At 34.7% G+C, this 16,459-nt stretch overlaps 1 protein-coding gene and 1 long non-coding RNA gene across 4 annotated transcripts; both read left to right on the top strand.

Annotated features, from left to right (window-relative positions):
* The first annotated feature begins 7,583 nt into the window (after positions 1-7,583).
* Positions 7,584-14,430, top strand: LOC135206288 (uncharacterized). 3 transcript variants are annotated; one of them, XM_064237711.1, is made up of 3 exons: positions 7,584-7,733; positions 8,053-8,138; positions 8,294-14,430. In XM_064237711.1, the coding sequence occupies exon 3, from the start codon at positions 8,612-8,614 to the stop codon at positions 14,366-14,368; it is 5,757 nt and encodes a 1,918-aa protein (XP_064093781.1). In that variant the 5' UTR covers positions 7,584-7,733; positions 8,053-8,138; positions 8,294-8,611; the 3' UTR covers positions 14,369-14,430. The 3 variants fall into 3 exon arrangements, with proteins under 3 accessions (XP_064093781.1, XP_064093791.1, XP_064093786.1); XM_064237721.1 differs by lacking the exon at positions 8,053-8,138; XM_064237716.1 differs by having other exon boundaries at positions 8,053-14,430.
* Positions 14,431-14,506: 76 nt separating this feature from the next.
* LOC135206662 (uncharacterized) lies at positions 14,507-15,656 on the top strand. Its single transcript, XR_010312814.1, has 3 exons — positions 14,507-14,897; positions 15,214-15,299; positions 15,455-15,656. It is a non-coding gene; the product is annotated as an uncharacterized LOC135206662 (long non-coding RNA).
* Positions 15,657-16,459: the final 803 nt, after the last annotated feature.

Genomic DNA, 16,459 nt, shown 5'->3' with positions numbered 1-16,459 from the left:
GCTGTCTGTCCCTTTTATCCAGATATTACTAAGGTGAGTGTCCCTTTTATCCAGATTTTACTATGCTATCTGTCCTTTTTACCCAGGTATTAATGCGGTGACTGAAATGCATTTTCAATATATTTCTATGGTCTCGATTACATGAAATGAGATTTGATGAACCCATATTAGTTCATTTACTACACAAGTTACAAAGGGAAGGGGACTGAGGGAAGGAGGCAACGGTAACGGTTTGAAACCTACCTATGGTATAAGTTGGGTCAAATGATGGCCAAAATAGTTGCGAAGGGGAACGTTGGGCTTATGATTTTTTGGAAGCCCGTGAAGAATGTTCCCCTTTGCCCTGTCTTGCCCTCGTACAAAACTCCTAATTATAAATTAGCTAAATACCTTGTCCCATTGTTGAAACCTCTCACTAGGAACAAAAGGGATACTCACCTTAGTAATACCTGGATAAAAGGGACAGACAGCGCGGTAATACCTAATTAAAGGGGTCAGGCAGCATAGTAATAACTGGATAAAAGGGACAGTCACCACAGTAGTACCTGGATAAAATGGACAGACAGCAAAGTAATACCTGGTTAAAGGGGACAGACAGCATAGCAATGCCTGGATAAAAGGAGTCACCACAGTAATACCTACTTAAGAGGGACAGTCACCACATGATTACCTGGATAAAAGGGACAGACAGAACAGTAATACCTGGATAAAAGGGACAGTTACTACAGTAATTTCTGGAAGAATGGGACATTCATCACAGTCATGAATAAAAAGGACAGACAGCAGCGTAATATCAAACACTAACAAATTTAAAGATTTAATATTACCCCAAGACCCTGACTTATTTATGGCCAGTCTTGAATGTTTGAGTCCCTATTCACTAACGTGCCTGTTGGGGAAACTATTAATATTATATTACATAAGTTATTTCCTGAGCCCGGCTGAATTTTTTATTTTAATTATGTTTCTTTTAAAACTTTCTTTGGTTAGAATTGGCCATACTGGACACGGCTTTTGCTTTCAACGAGAAATTGTATAAGCAAGTGGAAGGGATGGCCATGGGTTCCCTTCTTGGCTCACCATTCGCTAATATCTTCATGTGCTCCCTGGAGGAATCCACGCTTGATAACAGTCCTTTATCCTTCCGCCTTTTATTCTATGGTCGGTACGAGGACGACACTTTCGCCCTTTTCAAGTGCGAGTTCCACTCTGATTCTTTCCTTAAATTTGCTAACTCATGCCACCCTAACATCACGTTTATTATAGAAAAGGTTCAGGAATACTGTTTACCTTTTATAGACGTTTTGGTGTCTAAGGATAGTAACCGTTTTAACACCACTATTTTTAGAAATAAAATATGTACAGGTCTGGGCTCCAGTTTTCAGTGTTTGTTTTCATAGTTTAAGTTAAATTCTGTTTATACCCTTCTACATCGGGCACTATTACTCACTTCAGACTAGCAACTTTTTCACAATGATATTACCGTCATCTACTAATATTTCAATAACTGTTTCCCTACCAAGATCATTAGCAAGTGCATACAGAAATTACTCGGAAAAAAGTTCTCTAACAGCCCTATGTATTTGAATGTTCCAAAGAAAAAAAAATGCACCTTTTCCTCATATAAAAACCGACAACTTCCATACAGGCTTTACTAAAATAATCAGTGGACATTTTAATCCCCTTGATGTAAATTAGATTCCAAACAATCCGCTGACAACTGGCTCCCTTTTGAGAGTAAAAGACCGACTCTGCCCTTTGATGACGTCTAATGTGGTTTCTAAGAATACTTGTCCCAGATGTGATAAGGGAAATTATGTGGGATCCAAGAAGAGTCGATTTTCATAGGAGGGTGAGTCACAGAGCGGAATCTCGTTTGTCCAACCCAGAAGCATCTAATGTAAGAAATAATTGAATACAAAGATTTCACTATAACTGGGCAGGTCAATAATAAAGACTTGTTTATTTTAGAGACGATAAAAAAACTTGTTCCTTTTTTTTAAATACTTAGTAGTTCTTAGCTGTTCAATTTTTTTTATCTTGACTTTGTTGTTGTTCGTAACGCTTCTTATTACTACACCCACTATGCCATTTACTTCCATCTTGTACAACCTCTCATGATTCATAGATTTTAGGGACCTTCGTTTCTAATACTTTAACCATCCTCAAACACGAGACTTGAAACGCTTTCTCTAGGATAACTCCACATGGCCAAACAATACAGATTTTTACCACTTATTCTATCTAAAAACATTCACTTTTTTCATTATTTTTGTACTACATATATAATGCCAGAAGTTGTTTAGCTTAGCTGCTTCAGACTTTTTTTAGTTTTCTGTAAAAGAAAGCTATCAAGAAGGCTTTGTTTGTCCGTCTGCACTTTTTCTGTCCGCCATTTGATCTTTAAAACTACTGAGGCTAGAAGGCGCAAATTGGTATGTTGATCATCCACCCTCCAATCGTCAAACATACCAAATTGCAGCCCTCTAACCTCAGTGGTTTTTTTAATTTGATGTAAGGTTAAATTTAGCCATGATCGTGCGTCCGGTGACGATATATGACAGTACAACACTTGGACGTGGCAGAAAGTTTCGTGGGCCGCGGCTACTACATCTTTATACGCTGTACAGACAACTTAATTTATTAATTTGGCATATTTTTTACTTGTTTTCGTTTACATTTAAATTATGCATATCACTTCACTACCTGAGGGGTGGGGGCGCGTTGAGGGGCAGCCGTTAGTGCTATCAGTGTACCTCACTGTAGGCATTACTTAAGGTTCTCTGCAGCGTCACTTCGGCCCTTAGCTACAATTCCTGTCATTCCTTTTAATGTACCTCCATTCATATCCTATTTCTTCCATATTGCTATCCACCCTCCCAGCTCTCGTAACAATTGTTTCATAGCGCACCTGCGATAGTTTCCTGTTACACCTTGCAACCTTTCTACTCTCCATTTACTTTACAGCGCTGAATGACGTCATAGGTCTCAGCGCTCAGCCTGCACGCTAAATTCTATATTCCATTAACAGCCGTCAGCTTACTTCAGCATTTGAAGTTCCAACACATATTCTAGCTAACACTTTTCCTCACTAGTTTCTGTGTCACGAGTCTACTTATGAATTTTCTTCATTGGTAAAAATTCACTTCCAAGTATCAGATTTCTTTTACATCTTAGACTGTATTTCAGTTACTCCAGGAACGCCACAACTACCATTACTTCCATCTTTTTTTCCGTAATACACCTTCATTTAAGTCACTGAGCACTGAGACCTTGTCATCCCTCTTAAGCTTTTCAGGCGCAGATTCATACTCGCCTATTAGAGAGAGAGAGAGGAGAGAGAGAGAGAGAGAGAGAGAGAGAGAGAAAGCTTATTAATAAAGCCCAAATTCATGTTTTTTCTCAGCAGGCGCAGCTGCAAATCTATGTGGATAAATGGAATTCTCATTAAAAAGCACTCCTAATAAAATTAGTGTTCGGTCTCATTAGAGAATTCCGAAAATATCTTTCAAGCAAAGGAACGATGCTTTAAGGCAAAAGTCTTTTTTTTTATGAATTATTGTTGCTTCGCGTTTCCAGTTCTTTTCTTACTATTTTCCAAGAAGATTTCTAATGCACGTTCTTTCCTGAAGCACAAAGGACAGTAATATGAAAAAATTATAATTTATTTAGAAATAGTAAATATGAGAGGTTGCTGGTGGTCACATTAATAAGACTTAAAGAATTCTCTTTTATCTTGGTCCGAATGAAATGGAATTTTTTTTACAAAGTAATAAAATGAAGTATAAAAGCGGAATCTTTTGAAAAATGCTGCTTAAATTTGTAAGATTCTTAAAATATTAATGAATTCACTAAAAACCATACGAAATGTGACAAACATGTTAAAACGGCAGATATTGAAAAAAAGTGCGGATAAAAAGGGCTTCAAAGTTGTTAAGGTTAGAAAACAGACAAAAATATGAAACATAATTAGTGTGTGACACAAATAAGAGTAGCATATATCATCAAGGCACTTTTTAATATAGCTCATATATTATGAACCTTGCCTACTTAAAATTACACAAACACACACACATTATATATATATATATATATATATATATATATATCATATATATATATATATATATATATATATATATATATATATATATATATATATATATATGCTTAAAAAATCACAGTAGATGCAGTGACTTTATTAAATAAGCGAATACTACAAGAAAATAATAGTCAGAAATCCAAGCGCTTTCGTCTTTACTAAGACATTGTCAAGAAACGAATGAAATATAGTTGGAAAGAAAGTTATCAGGTAAACAACAAGATCAAGAATACCAGATGGTTAATTGTCAAAAAGTTAGAAATTAAAGAGATAATCCAGGATTATCGGATATCACACGGTCACAAACCTAAACATAGATTTAACCCTAACAGAAACTTCAAAGTATCCATATAGCCCAAAGCATGTAAAAACTGTATATATTAATTTTGTTGCTTATATTTATCTACAATGTTTTTCATTATGAAGGCATCAAGTTTAAGTAAACTACAACTTAAATTTAGAACATTTCCATTATCTGACTTGATGAAACAAGATTCATTGATATTCCTTTTAACTGTGTCATTACATGGGATTAAGGCTCTTGCTTGACCTCCAGTTAATAAGATGATCTAAATCTCTCATATGTACGAATTATGCATTCGATATTTGCCCAGTTATCACAGAATATTGGTGCTGTTTGAGACGTTGTGAAAGAGATTTACCGGCTTGTCCGTAATAGACTTTATCACACTTTTTGCAGGGAACTTCATATATGCAGCCTGGATGATCTTTGGGAGAATTTTTTATTACTAAACTCTTGACATTAACATTACTGATATTGCATTGAAAATCAAATACCCAAGGACTTTTGTAGATGTGGCATGGATTGGAGATGGCCAATATCAATTTAGAAATGGCTAGGTTGCAGCGCACCTCTAATAAATTTAGTACACTTCAGAACTCGCAAGATAAATTTAATATAGATGTGGCCTTAAAATTTGTGCCAGTGTTCGATGAGTTGAATGTCCCAGAATGTTTCAAGGCATTTGAATGTGTCGCTACCTGGTTGTCTTGACCACCAGATATGTGGACTGTATTGATTCAGTGTAGGTTGGTGGTCAGGGCAATTTGAGTGTATAATGCCATGGAAGAAGGAATAGCCTGTGACTATCATAAGGTTAAGCGCTTGTCCTCAAGTCATGTGATTTGGTCCCTGAGGCCTATCACCCTAAGTTTAGAAATTTTATGAAGCAGGCCTCCCTTACTTATGTCGAATTTGCTAGGCTAAGGAGGAGCAGTTTGATGACTGGTTAAAAAGCCACCAGGTGGTCTCTTTCTCCTCTTTGAGGGAGCTCACGCTTCTCAGAGAATTCAAGAAGTCATGCAACAAGGAGTTGAAAGTTTATTTGGAAGAGGTAAAAGCTGTTAATTTATGTAAGGCTGCCCAAATTGCTGACGAGTTTGTACTGACCCATCGAACTGGGTCTAGGAATTTTGGGAATACGGATGCGAATTTTCAGTCTGCTAGGGTAATCCACCAGATAAAAATCATAAACCCAATAGTAACCAGGGAAAAGTCTCAAGTGGACAGAACACTTGTGTCTTTTTCAAAGCTAACAGGTTTGGTTCTGGCCAGGTAATATAAACAATGGAGGTAGAGGGACCTGCTTCTGGTGTAATAAGCAGGGACATTATCAGGCACAGTGTAATACCAGAAGAAGGTACCTCCAAAGGAATAACAATATTCCTGTTTCGTTAATATCTATTCATTAGCCTGTTGCCAGTGATCCCGGGACTGAAAAGTGTCTGGCTCCTACTAGTAGTAATGATAGTAGTAGTGGCAGTCTGCCTTCTAGTAGAAAGGCTTCATGACTCCTTTTAGAAAAGTAAATTGGGCCTGGTAAATTAATATCTACATTTAAAACGATTGGTGTGAAATTTTTAAGGGACACAGGGTCTGCTCGGTCTCTGGTTTTGAAAGAATCTTTGAAAGATTATTTGAATATACAGGAAATTTTGTTGTTCTGGGAGGGTTTCCGAACACGGTTGTTTCGGCTCCGTTAGTGGAGGTAAGGTTGTCTTTCCCTGGTTATGATAACATGACAGACTTGGTAGTTTTGAGAGTCTCCCTATCCTCGGCATTGACGGCATTTTAGGTAATATGTTGAATAGTAAAGGATTGGTGTTGTTCCCAATATTGTCCGTGCACACCTGTCCAGTTACAGTAACAGCCAATGCAGCAGCAAAGGCTGCAAATTTAATCGATAATGACGATGATTTAATCTTAAGTAGTTCAGAACTAGATGTAGAGAGGCCTTCGGTGTTTAGACAGTAGTAGTAGTGTATTTAGTTAGTAATGCTTTGAGACCCGGTTGGGGCAGGTTGTTATTTATTGGAACTCAGAAAAAGGAATTTAACTTTAATTTAGGTGACACCGTGAATTTGACTAAACAGGTTTTGTGTGACTAACGGTTTATCATACCGGATTAGTCGCCCTTCTACTGATGATCTGAACAAGACGTCTCGTATCAAACAAATTGTTGTCCCGACTCAGTTCTAAGGACCTGTATTTGTCCTGACTGGTTGTTATCAGGGTTTTGAAGTATTTATTATATACCACAAGGCTGATTTAAATTTTGCATTTATTAAGTATTAAATATTAAGTTTGCCTGGTTGTTTGTTTCTTCTGACCTTTAGAACTGAGTTACATTTATTACTGGCAACAACTCTATTATAATTTAAGATTTTGCATAACAACCGAGGAGTTTTACATATATATATATATATATATATATATATATATATATATATATATATATATATATATATATATATATATAAAGAGTTTCGAGTATTGCCAATTGGTGTTCGTTTGGAGCTTTGCCTATGATTTTGAAATCCTTGTAATTTATATTGTATTTGCATTCTTCCCATGATCTCTAATACAGGAAAATTCGGGTTTGATAGTTTGACACCCGTACGATAGCTAACTCCAAGAAGGGAATCTAATCTTACCTTTAACAACCTCTGGGTGGAGCCCACGTACTTCCCCGGGTCAAATCTGGGGCAATTAAACAAATATATGACTCTCGAAGTCATCAAAGGAAGTAGACTCCTTTATATTTACACAAGGACTTGATGGTTATTGGGTTACATGGAATCAGTTTTAACTGGGTCCCCAATTATATATATGTATATATATATATATATATATATATATATATATATATATATATATATATATATATATATATATATATATATGTTGAAAAAATAACACTAAGTTATTTTTTGTTTTCTGTTTCTTTGTTTAATATGGTAATTTGGTAAGTTTGTAAATGATTGTTTTATTTTTAACTTGCATTTTTCGTATTTAAATATTTTTTGTTTACATAAAATGATGACAATTCCTTAATGACCTGTTAAAAATTAAGATGGTTTGGGTCGTTGAAGATATTGCTGCTCGAAGTGGACAGCTTTTAATAAAAATGAAGGTAGTTCTTAGCCATTTTCACCAGTGACAACATTGGATTTACTTACCTCTTTATCGTCATGGTGAAAAAATAAGTGATCGCTACCATGGATCCGCATCTTACGTTGCCTTCTACTTGGAAGCCTTATCAAGAGCCAGCACAGCAATTGTGATTTGTTGCATTTACAAACAGCATACACGGACAGTATGGGTTGTGAGGTACGGTCATCATTTTTTAAAAGGTCATTTTAAATTTTATGATTTATAATCCCATAGTTCATTTTAATAATGAAAGTCCCTTGCTTTGCTTTTTAGCCCCAACAAATAAATATACCCTTGGATAATATTTATATCATTTACAATTTTTACGGGATTGCCATATTATAATTTCCCAGTCATAGTTAAGAGATTCATTTTATCTTCAGTTACTTTGTGCTGGTTAGATAATTTAAGTGTTTTATCATATTTTGGTATTTTCTCATTTGCCACTTTTGTGTTAATTAGTCGTTTATTTACATTCGCTCTTTTTACTACTTAGGTGGTTATTCGTTCGGCCTTACTGTAAATTTGGCTTGTTGTATACAAGTAATATACTTAATACGCAAAGTGGACCATTGCCTTTAGGTAATTATTATTTGATAGTGTTAAGTGAAATCCATTATTGATGCAATACATATATTTGAATGGCATTCCTGTGTTTAAATAATTTATTAGTGTTTTTGATAGTTTAAATTACCATTTTTAGTGTAACTGGTATTTGGTATTTTATATTTATCTAGGGGTTCTTGAGAATGGTAATTGGAAGTTGGAGATGCTTGACCATCGCTTTGACCTCCATTTAAGGCGATCATCTTCGACAGCAGCAACAACAGCATTGGGTTTAATTTGAGCAGCAATACATGAAACCATTTTATTATATCTTATTCAAGTTCATAATTTTATGAAGGTTTCATTAAAATAAGAAAATTACTCTTTGTATTAATTGTCCAATTACGTAGTAAATTTTTCGAGATGGCGCCCAACGTGGGGCATAAGTAAGGTGCTGTTTTTGCTGTCTGGTTAGCTTCCGGGTTGGGGTTTCGTTTGTTTGTGGGTCCATGGTCTATCCTTTAAATTTTATTGAAATGAGTGTAGAATTAAAGACTCGTAAATATATTCGTGGCCAAGTAACGCGGTTGTTTAATGAACATGATAAATTCACAAGTATGAATAAAACTGAGTGCAACGCTGTTCAAATTAAATTAGTTTCGTACCGTGATCAGTTGAACAGTCTTAATACTGTAATCCAGAAGTCCTTGTATGGAGACGGGAAAAATGAGGAGGAGTTCTTATTAGAATTGCAGTCTTGTGATGATTACTCAGATAAATTAAATACCTGTTTTGCTGTTTTGCAATTGATGGATTCTAAGCCTGAGACCAAGAATTCTGAGACCGCGAGAAGTCTCTTGAAGAGTCCTGTAGTTCCACTTCCAGTTTACGCTAGCACCGAAAGTGAAAATGTTGAAAAATTTCTTGTAGAGTTTGAATCGGCTATTGCCACATATTCTTACACTGAGAGGGATAAACTATTACTTCTCAAGCAACAGGTATCAGGCAGAGCCTCAATTTTGCTCGAGAATCTTGAAATTTCAAAGCAGACTTATACTGATGCTAAGAAATTGCTTAAAGAAGCACTGGCTTCTCGTTCGCTGCAGAAATTCAACGTAATTAAGCAATTAAGTGAAATGAAGCTTGAGTACGGTACTGATCCCTTTTCTTATATTGGAAAAATTACTAATGTAACTGAAACTTTTTCTACATTGGAAATCAAAGTAGATGATATTTTGCAGTATTTCATCTGGCAAGGCATGAATGAGTCCTTTAAAGCTCAACTTGTAAATGTGACTAATCATGTACGTCCGTCACTTGAGGAGATAAAGGAAAAATTCTTTGAAGCATCTGAACGTTATATGGACGTCACAAGAAAGTTTAATGAAAGGTGGAGACAAGGAAGAAAATCTTCTACATCACTTGCAGTTAATGTTAAATATGAGGATAATGAAACTAACAGAATTAGTAATGCTGACGCCGCTTCTCCGAGGAAAAGGTGCTCTCTTTGCCAGGAAAACCATGCAACACATAAGTGTATAAAATATAAAGAACCAGAGCATAAGCTGAGACGCTTAGAAGAACTTAATGGTTGCAAGAAATGTGCTAACATTGGACATACCACTGACAAATGCAAGTTTAAATTCTTTAAGAAATGCTATTTTTGTAAGGGTTGGCACTTTTCATTTTTGTGTGATCATCAAGGTGAAAAATCTCATTATGAAAAACTACAAGTGAATGGGAGAGGTGGCAAGGAAGTAAAAGCAGGTAAATCAAAACACAGGGAAACCTCAAGTGATGTAATGATTATAACTAAGGCTTTGCATACCTCTGATGGCGCCTCTGTTTTGCCAACTTTTACCTGTGAAATGTTAAATGGAGCCCTTGTTAGAGGTTTGAAGGACTGTGGCTGTCAGACCAGTTTTGTAACTGAAAAACTTGCATGTGATAATAGGTTGAAAGTGTTAAAAGATAATGTCTCTTTAACAGTCAATGGTTTTAATTCAAGTAAGAAGTATAAATCCAAGATAGTTGAATTAAAGTGCAACTTTGATGATAAGGCTTGTGTAATACATGCATTGTGCGTACCAAGCATAGATATAAATTTGTCATTACCAGGAATTTCAGAAGTAGCCAGGGCCTTTGCCAAAAAAGGCTTCAAATTAGCTGATAAATATTTGACTGATGGTAGTGATAAAATAAAGGACATTGACTTGATACTTGGTACAAATGACGCCCATTGTTTACTGGATTTTTCTGTAAAATTTGGCAATGATCACCCATCTGTTTATTTGGGATCAGCGGCAGGAGTGATGTTAATGGGTAATGTCAAGATTATGCAACAGAATCTACCTTATCTTTCAAAGGATTTTTATTGTTCTCGGTGTTCAAAGCATTCCTGCTCTGTTGCCGATTATGAGGAAACATGTGAGTTAAATGGAAACAAATCCCCTGTATTTGATGGCATAGATAAATGCTGCCAGTATATTGGATTTGGTAGTTCTATGGGTGAGCCAAGTGGCTTAAGTTTGGAATGCGAGGTGGAGGTTCAAGCTAACTTCGCTATTCTAAATGAAAAAGGTATGGTTGAAGAATCAGAGCTGAGACGTGCAACTGATGAGATGCTGCGGTCTGTGTATGAGAAATCTATTTGTGAACCAGACCATGAAGATGGAAACTTGATGTCAGATTGTAATAGAAATTTGATTAAATTTACCCTTGATAACGCAAGGAGAAACGAGGAAGGAAGGCTAGAGATGCCTCTTCTATGGAATGAAAAGAGCTGTCATCTGCTTGGACGGAATTTCAACCTTGCAAAGGCAGTATTGAGATCCAACACGAGAAAATTACAAAGGAACAAGGCAAATTTGGAACTTATGAATGAAAATTTTAAAGAACAAGAAAAACTTGGAATAATTGAAAGAATATCAAATCTAGAAAGGTATATGGATGAGCATCCTGAGTGCAGTTTTTTAGCACACATGGGAGTTTTTAGACTGGATCGGGAAACAACAAAATGCAGAGTTGTTTTCCTGTCCAATGTTTGTGAACCTAGCAGGTCCAGTGTGATGACGGTCAATCATAATCAGGCTATGTATGCTGGCCCATCACTCAATCAGAAGATAACGTCTGCAATGCTTCATTTGAGATTCGGATCTAAATTACTGATCTTCGATATTAAGAAAGCATTCAATCAAATAGCACTCAGTGAGCTTGATCAGCAGAAGTTACTCTTTTTGTGGTATAAGAATGTTAAGAAAGGGGATTTCTCTATAATTGCCTACAAAAATGTTCGTCTTCCTTTTGGACTTCGATGCAGTCCTACAATTTTGATGTTGGCTCTTTTCAAAATTTTAGTATTGGATAGCAAGAATGATAATCCTAGACTAAGAAATGCAAAATGGAATATGTATCAGCTCTTCTATATGGACAATGGTGGATTTACTTGTGAATCATCCGAAACCTTGAATTGGATATATGAGATTTTACAGGATATTTTTGCTCCTTACAAAATTGAACTACAGCAGATGTTTTCTAATGATTATACACTCCAAGATAAAATTGATGAAGAAAATATGCAATCGGATGTAGGAGCCAAGAAATCTGAGATGGAGGTGAAATTACTTGGGATGATCTGGAATCGTAGGAGTGATACAATTTCAACCAGGAGCTTGTGCCTTGATGAAACGGCTACTACAAAGAGGGAAATTTTGCGATCCATTGCATCTAATTATGATGTTTTCAACATAAATGGTCCTCTTCTTAACAGAGCTAGACTTTTTATGCAGGACTTACAATGTGAGAGAACGCTCGGATGGGATGCACAACTTAGAGACTTTCAACAAAAGGAATGGAGAAATATTGCAAACCAAGTAAATTCTGCTCCTGTTTTTGAGCTTCAGAGATGTGTTGGTGAAAGGACAGATGAATATAAACTTGAGGCTTATGTTGATGCTAGCAAAAGAATTTATGGAGTTGTTGTATATTTATGCAATATGAGAAGTGGTGAAAGAAGCTTTGTATTAGCGAAAAACAGACTCATTGGATCCAAACTGCATGAAAAGTCCATTCCTTCACTCGAATTACAGGCTATATGTTTGGGTACAGAGGTTTTGTTGGATACCTATAATGAACTGAGTGGCACACAGTGCCTGGTGCCCATCAAAATAGTTGACTTGGGGCTATTCTCAGATAGTTTTGTTGCCCTGTCGTGGCTTAAGTCCTTTTCTCATAAGTTTGATAAAATGCAGAAAAGGTCAGTGTTCGTAATGAACAAACTGAATCATATAACAAAGCTATGTGAGGGGAGAAGTGTTGGATTCTCATTCGTGAGTGGAATGGACAACCCAGCTGATAAAATTACACGATGTCTGTCATTCAAAAGTTTAATGAAGTCTAATTACCATAAGGGTCCCAATATACGTGATCTTGATCAAGCTAGTAAAAGTGACATTTTAGGTTTTAAGATACCAATGGTCGAGAATTTAGAAACCATTGAGGCATATAGTGCATCAACCAGTGTAAAAGAAAGCCAAACTGTAAAACTAGAGCACTTAATACCTCTAGATAGATACTCAAATATGGATAAGTTGATATCTATACTTGCGAAAGTTCTGGAATGCTGGGATCGATGGAAAGGGTTTATAAACAAGTCACATGGCTTCGATAAGAAGGACCTCCGCTCTAAGGCTTTGACTCAAATCATCTCTAGGGATCAACAAATAAATTTTCCAGATGTTATTGACTATTTAAGTAGCAACTCTAAAACCAAGATGGCTATGCCTAATTTGATATCACAATTGAATTTGTATCCAGACACTCATAATTTAATAAGAGTGAATTGTAAATTTAATGAGAAGCGCAGTGTAACCAACCAAACTTATCCTATTCTTTTATCAAGAGAGAGTACTCTAACAAAACTTATTATATTGGATGAACATTTGCTTTTGAAACATGCTGGTTGCTATGCCCTTTTGACAGAATTACGTTGGAAATTCTGGATACCAAAATTCTTCTCTACAGTTAAGAGGATTCTGAAGGAATGTGTTGTATGCCGGAGATATAACCAAAGACCTGTCAAACTTAATCAATCAGCCTATAGGGAATTTAGATTGAGTCCATCTGAAAAACCTTTTGGTAATGTATACCTTGATTATTGTGGTCCATTTTATGTGAGACAAGGGAAAGATAAAGTCAAGGTTTGGATCCTTGTTATTTCATGCATGTTCACACGAGCAGTTAATCTTAAGATCTGTATTGATATGACAGTTGAAGAATTTTTGCGTGCTTTGTCACTGCATTCTTTTGAATATGGAGTCCCTCAGTTTATAGTAAGTGATTTGGGTACGCAAATAGTAGCAGGAGCCAATATTGTTCAGGATTTCCTGAAGGATGCTGAGACTGTTCAGTATTTAACTGATAATAATGTTGAGAAAGTCCATTTTCAGCAGTACTATAAGGGTTGCAGCCAACTTGGAGGATTGGTTGAGAGCGTAGTCAAAATGACCAAGCATATGATACAGAAGTCAATCAGAAATAATGTCATTGAATTTAGGGATTTTGAATATCTTGTTTGTCATGCTGTACATTTGATCAATAGAAGGCCTATTGCATTCAAAGAAGCATTAAGAGATTGTTCTAATAATGTACCAACCCCTATAACGCCAGAGGAACTTATTCATGGATATTCATTGGTCTCTTTGAATATTATTCCTGCATTACAAGCTGACCCTGATTCTGATGAGGATTTTCAGGTTGATTTTGATGTTGTACATAAAATTAAAACATCTTATGAGAAGCTGAAACACATTAGAACTAACTTGCTGGAAATCTATCATCGGGAATTCATGAACACTTTAATTAAACAAGCTACTGATAAGAAGGATAGATATGCTCCTGTAAACCATAAACAAATCAGTATCGGCGATATTGTGCTGATTAAGGATGATGGATATAAACCTGTTAATTATCCTATGGGAATTGTCAAGGAAGTTTTCAAGAATATCAACGGAGAGGTAACTGCTGCAAAAGTTCTGAAGGGTAAAACCAATGAAATAACTAAAAGGCATGTTGCTTCTTTAATACCACTCTTGAGGAAGGAGTCTGATGAGGATACTGTAGCATCAGATGATGATGATGAGGATGCTGTAGCATCGAAAGAAGAGATTCCAGGCATGGACGTTTCTAGAAAACGTCCACGGAGAAAAGCTGCTGAGATATCACGGCAAAAATTCAAAAACATTCTAAACGATGATATTTCAGACTAATTATATTTTTTTTTCTTTATTTGATCAAATTTACATAATTCTTATGTAAAATTTGATTTCTTCCCCGGGAGTGTTAAAAAAACAAAAAATAACACTAAGTTATTTTTGTTTTCTGTTTCTTTGTTTAATATGGTAATTTGGTAAGTTTGTAAATGATTGTTTTATTTTTAACTTGCATTTTTCGTATTGAAATTTTTTTTGTTTACATAAAATGATGACAATTCCTTAATGACCTGTTAAAAATTAAGATGGTTTGGGTCGTTGAAGATATTGCTGCTCGTTATACATTTCTTACAGAGAGGAGAAGTGGACGGCTTTTAATGAAAATGAAGGTAGTTCTTAGCCATTTTCACCAGTGACAACATTGGATTTACTTACCTCTTTATCGTCATGGTGAAAAAATAAGTGATCGCTACCATGGATCCGCATCTTACGTTGCCTTCTACTTGGAAGCCTTATCAAGAGCCAGCACAGCAATTGTGATTTGTTGCATTTACAAACAGCATACACGGACAGTATGGGTTGTGAGGTACGTCAATCATTTTAAAGGTCATATTTAAATTTTATGATTTATAATCCAATAGTTCATTTAATAATGAAAGTCCCTTGCTTTGCTTTTTAGCCCCAACAAATAAATATACCCTTGGATAATATTTATATCATTTACAATTTTTACGGGATTGCCATATTATAATTTCCCAGTCATAGTTAAGAGATTCATTTTATCTTCAGTTACTTTGTGCTGGTTAGATAATTTAAGTGTTGTATCATATTTTGGTATTTTCTCATTTGCCACTTTTGTGTTAATTAGTCGTTTATTTACATTCGCTCTTTTTACTACTTAGGTGGTTATTCGTTCGGCCTTACTGTAAATTTGGCTTGTTGTATACAAGTAATATACTTAATACGCAAAGTGGACCATTGCCTTTAGGTAATTATTATTTGATAGTGTAAAGTGAAATCCATTATTGATGCAATACATATATTTGAATGGCATTCCTGTGTTTAAATAATTTATTAGTGTTTTTGATAGTTTAAATTACCATTTTTAGTGTAACTGGTATTTGGTATTTTATATTTATCTAGGGGTTCTTGAGAATGGTAATTGGAAGTTGGAGATGCTTGACCATCGCTTTGACATCCATTTAAGGCGATCATCTTCGACAGCAGCAACAACAGCATTGGGTTTAATTTGAGCAGCAATACATGAAACCATTTTATTATATCTTATTCAAGTTCATAATTTTATGAAGGTTTCATTAAAATAAGAAAATTACTCTTTGTATTAATTGTCCAATTACGTAGTAAATTTTTCGAGAATATATAATTATATAATATATAAAATATAAATATATATAAATATTAATTTATATTATATATTATTAATATTATAAATTTTAATATATAATTATAAATTATATATATATAATATATAATTATATATATATATATATTATATATATATATACCATATCAGATATATATATAACATATATACATATATACATTGATACATATAATACATATATACAATATACATATATACATATATACAATATTAATAATTATATAAGATAATATATAAATTATATATAATATAATATATACAATATATATAATATATATATATATGATATATATATATTTATATATAATATATATATATATATATATCATATATATACATATAAAATCACAAAAGTAAACACGTGATTTTGTTTACCAGCAAAAGCCACAGGGAAAATTTTTTTGAAAAAGAAAAGACAGAGTGCCAAGTACTTTCGTGTATTGACCACATCTTAGGGGCACAAAGTAATACAAAACGTAAAAACTATTGAGCAAGAAAGCTCTCACAAAAGCAAAGTGGAAAAGAATTATATATGTATGTACAATAAGGCCATTACAAACAGAAACAGCATTCGTCCAGATTACCCAACCGCTTAACACCCCAACAAGTCAAAAGAAAAAAAAAAAAAAAAAAAAAAAAAAGTAATTGCCCAATGCCCCAATTACTTACAGAAGAGAAAAAACACTGACTATGTCAACCAGTTTTTTATAAAACAACTGAACTCACAATTATGAATAGTAACA

The sequence above is a fragment of the Macrobrachium nipponense genome, chromosome 11 (genome assembly GCF_015104395.2).
Source record: "Macrobrachium nipponense isolate FS-2020 chromosome 11, ASM1510439v2, whole genome shotgun sequence".
NCBI lineage: Eukaryota > Metazoa > Arthropoda > Malacostraca > Decapoda > Palaemonidae > Macrobrachium > Macrobrachium nipponense.
Note: the sequence above shows the minus strand (reverse complement) of the source record. Positions and strands in the feature narration are given on the sequence as shown.

Bases quoted from the DNA above. Each gene is read 5' to 3' on its own strand.
- LOC135206288 (XM_064237721.1), top strand. From the start codon at position 8,612: ATGGTCTATCCTTTAAATTTTATTGAAATGAGTGTAGAATTAAAGACT.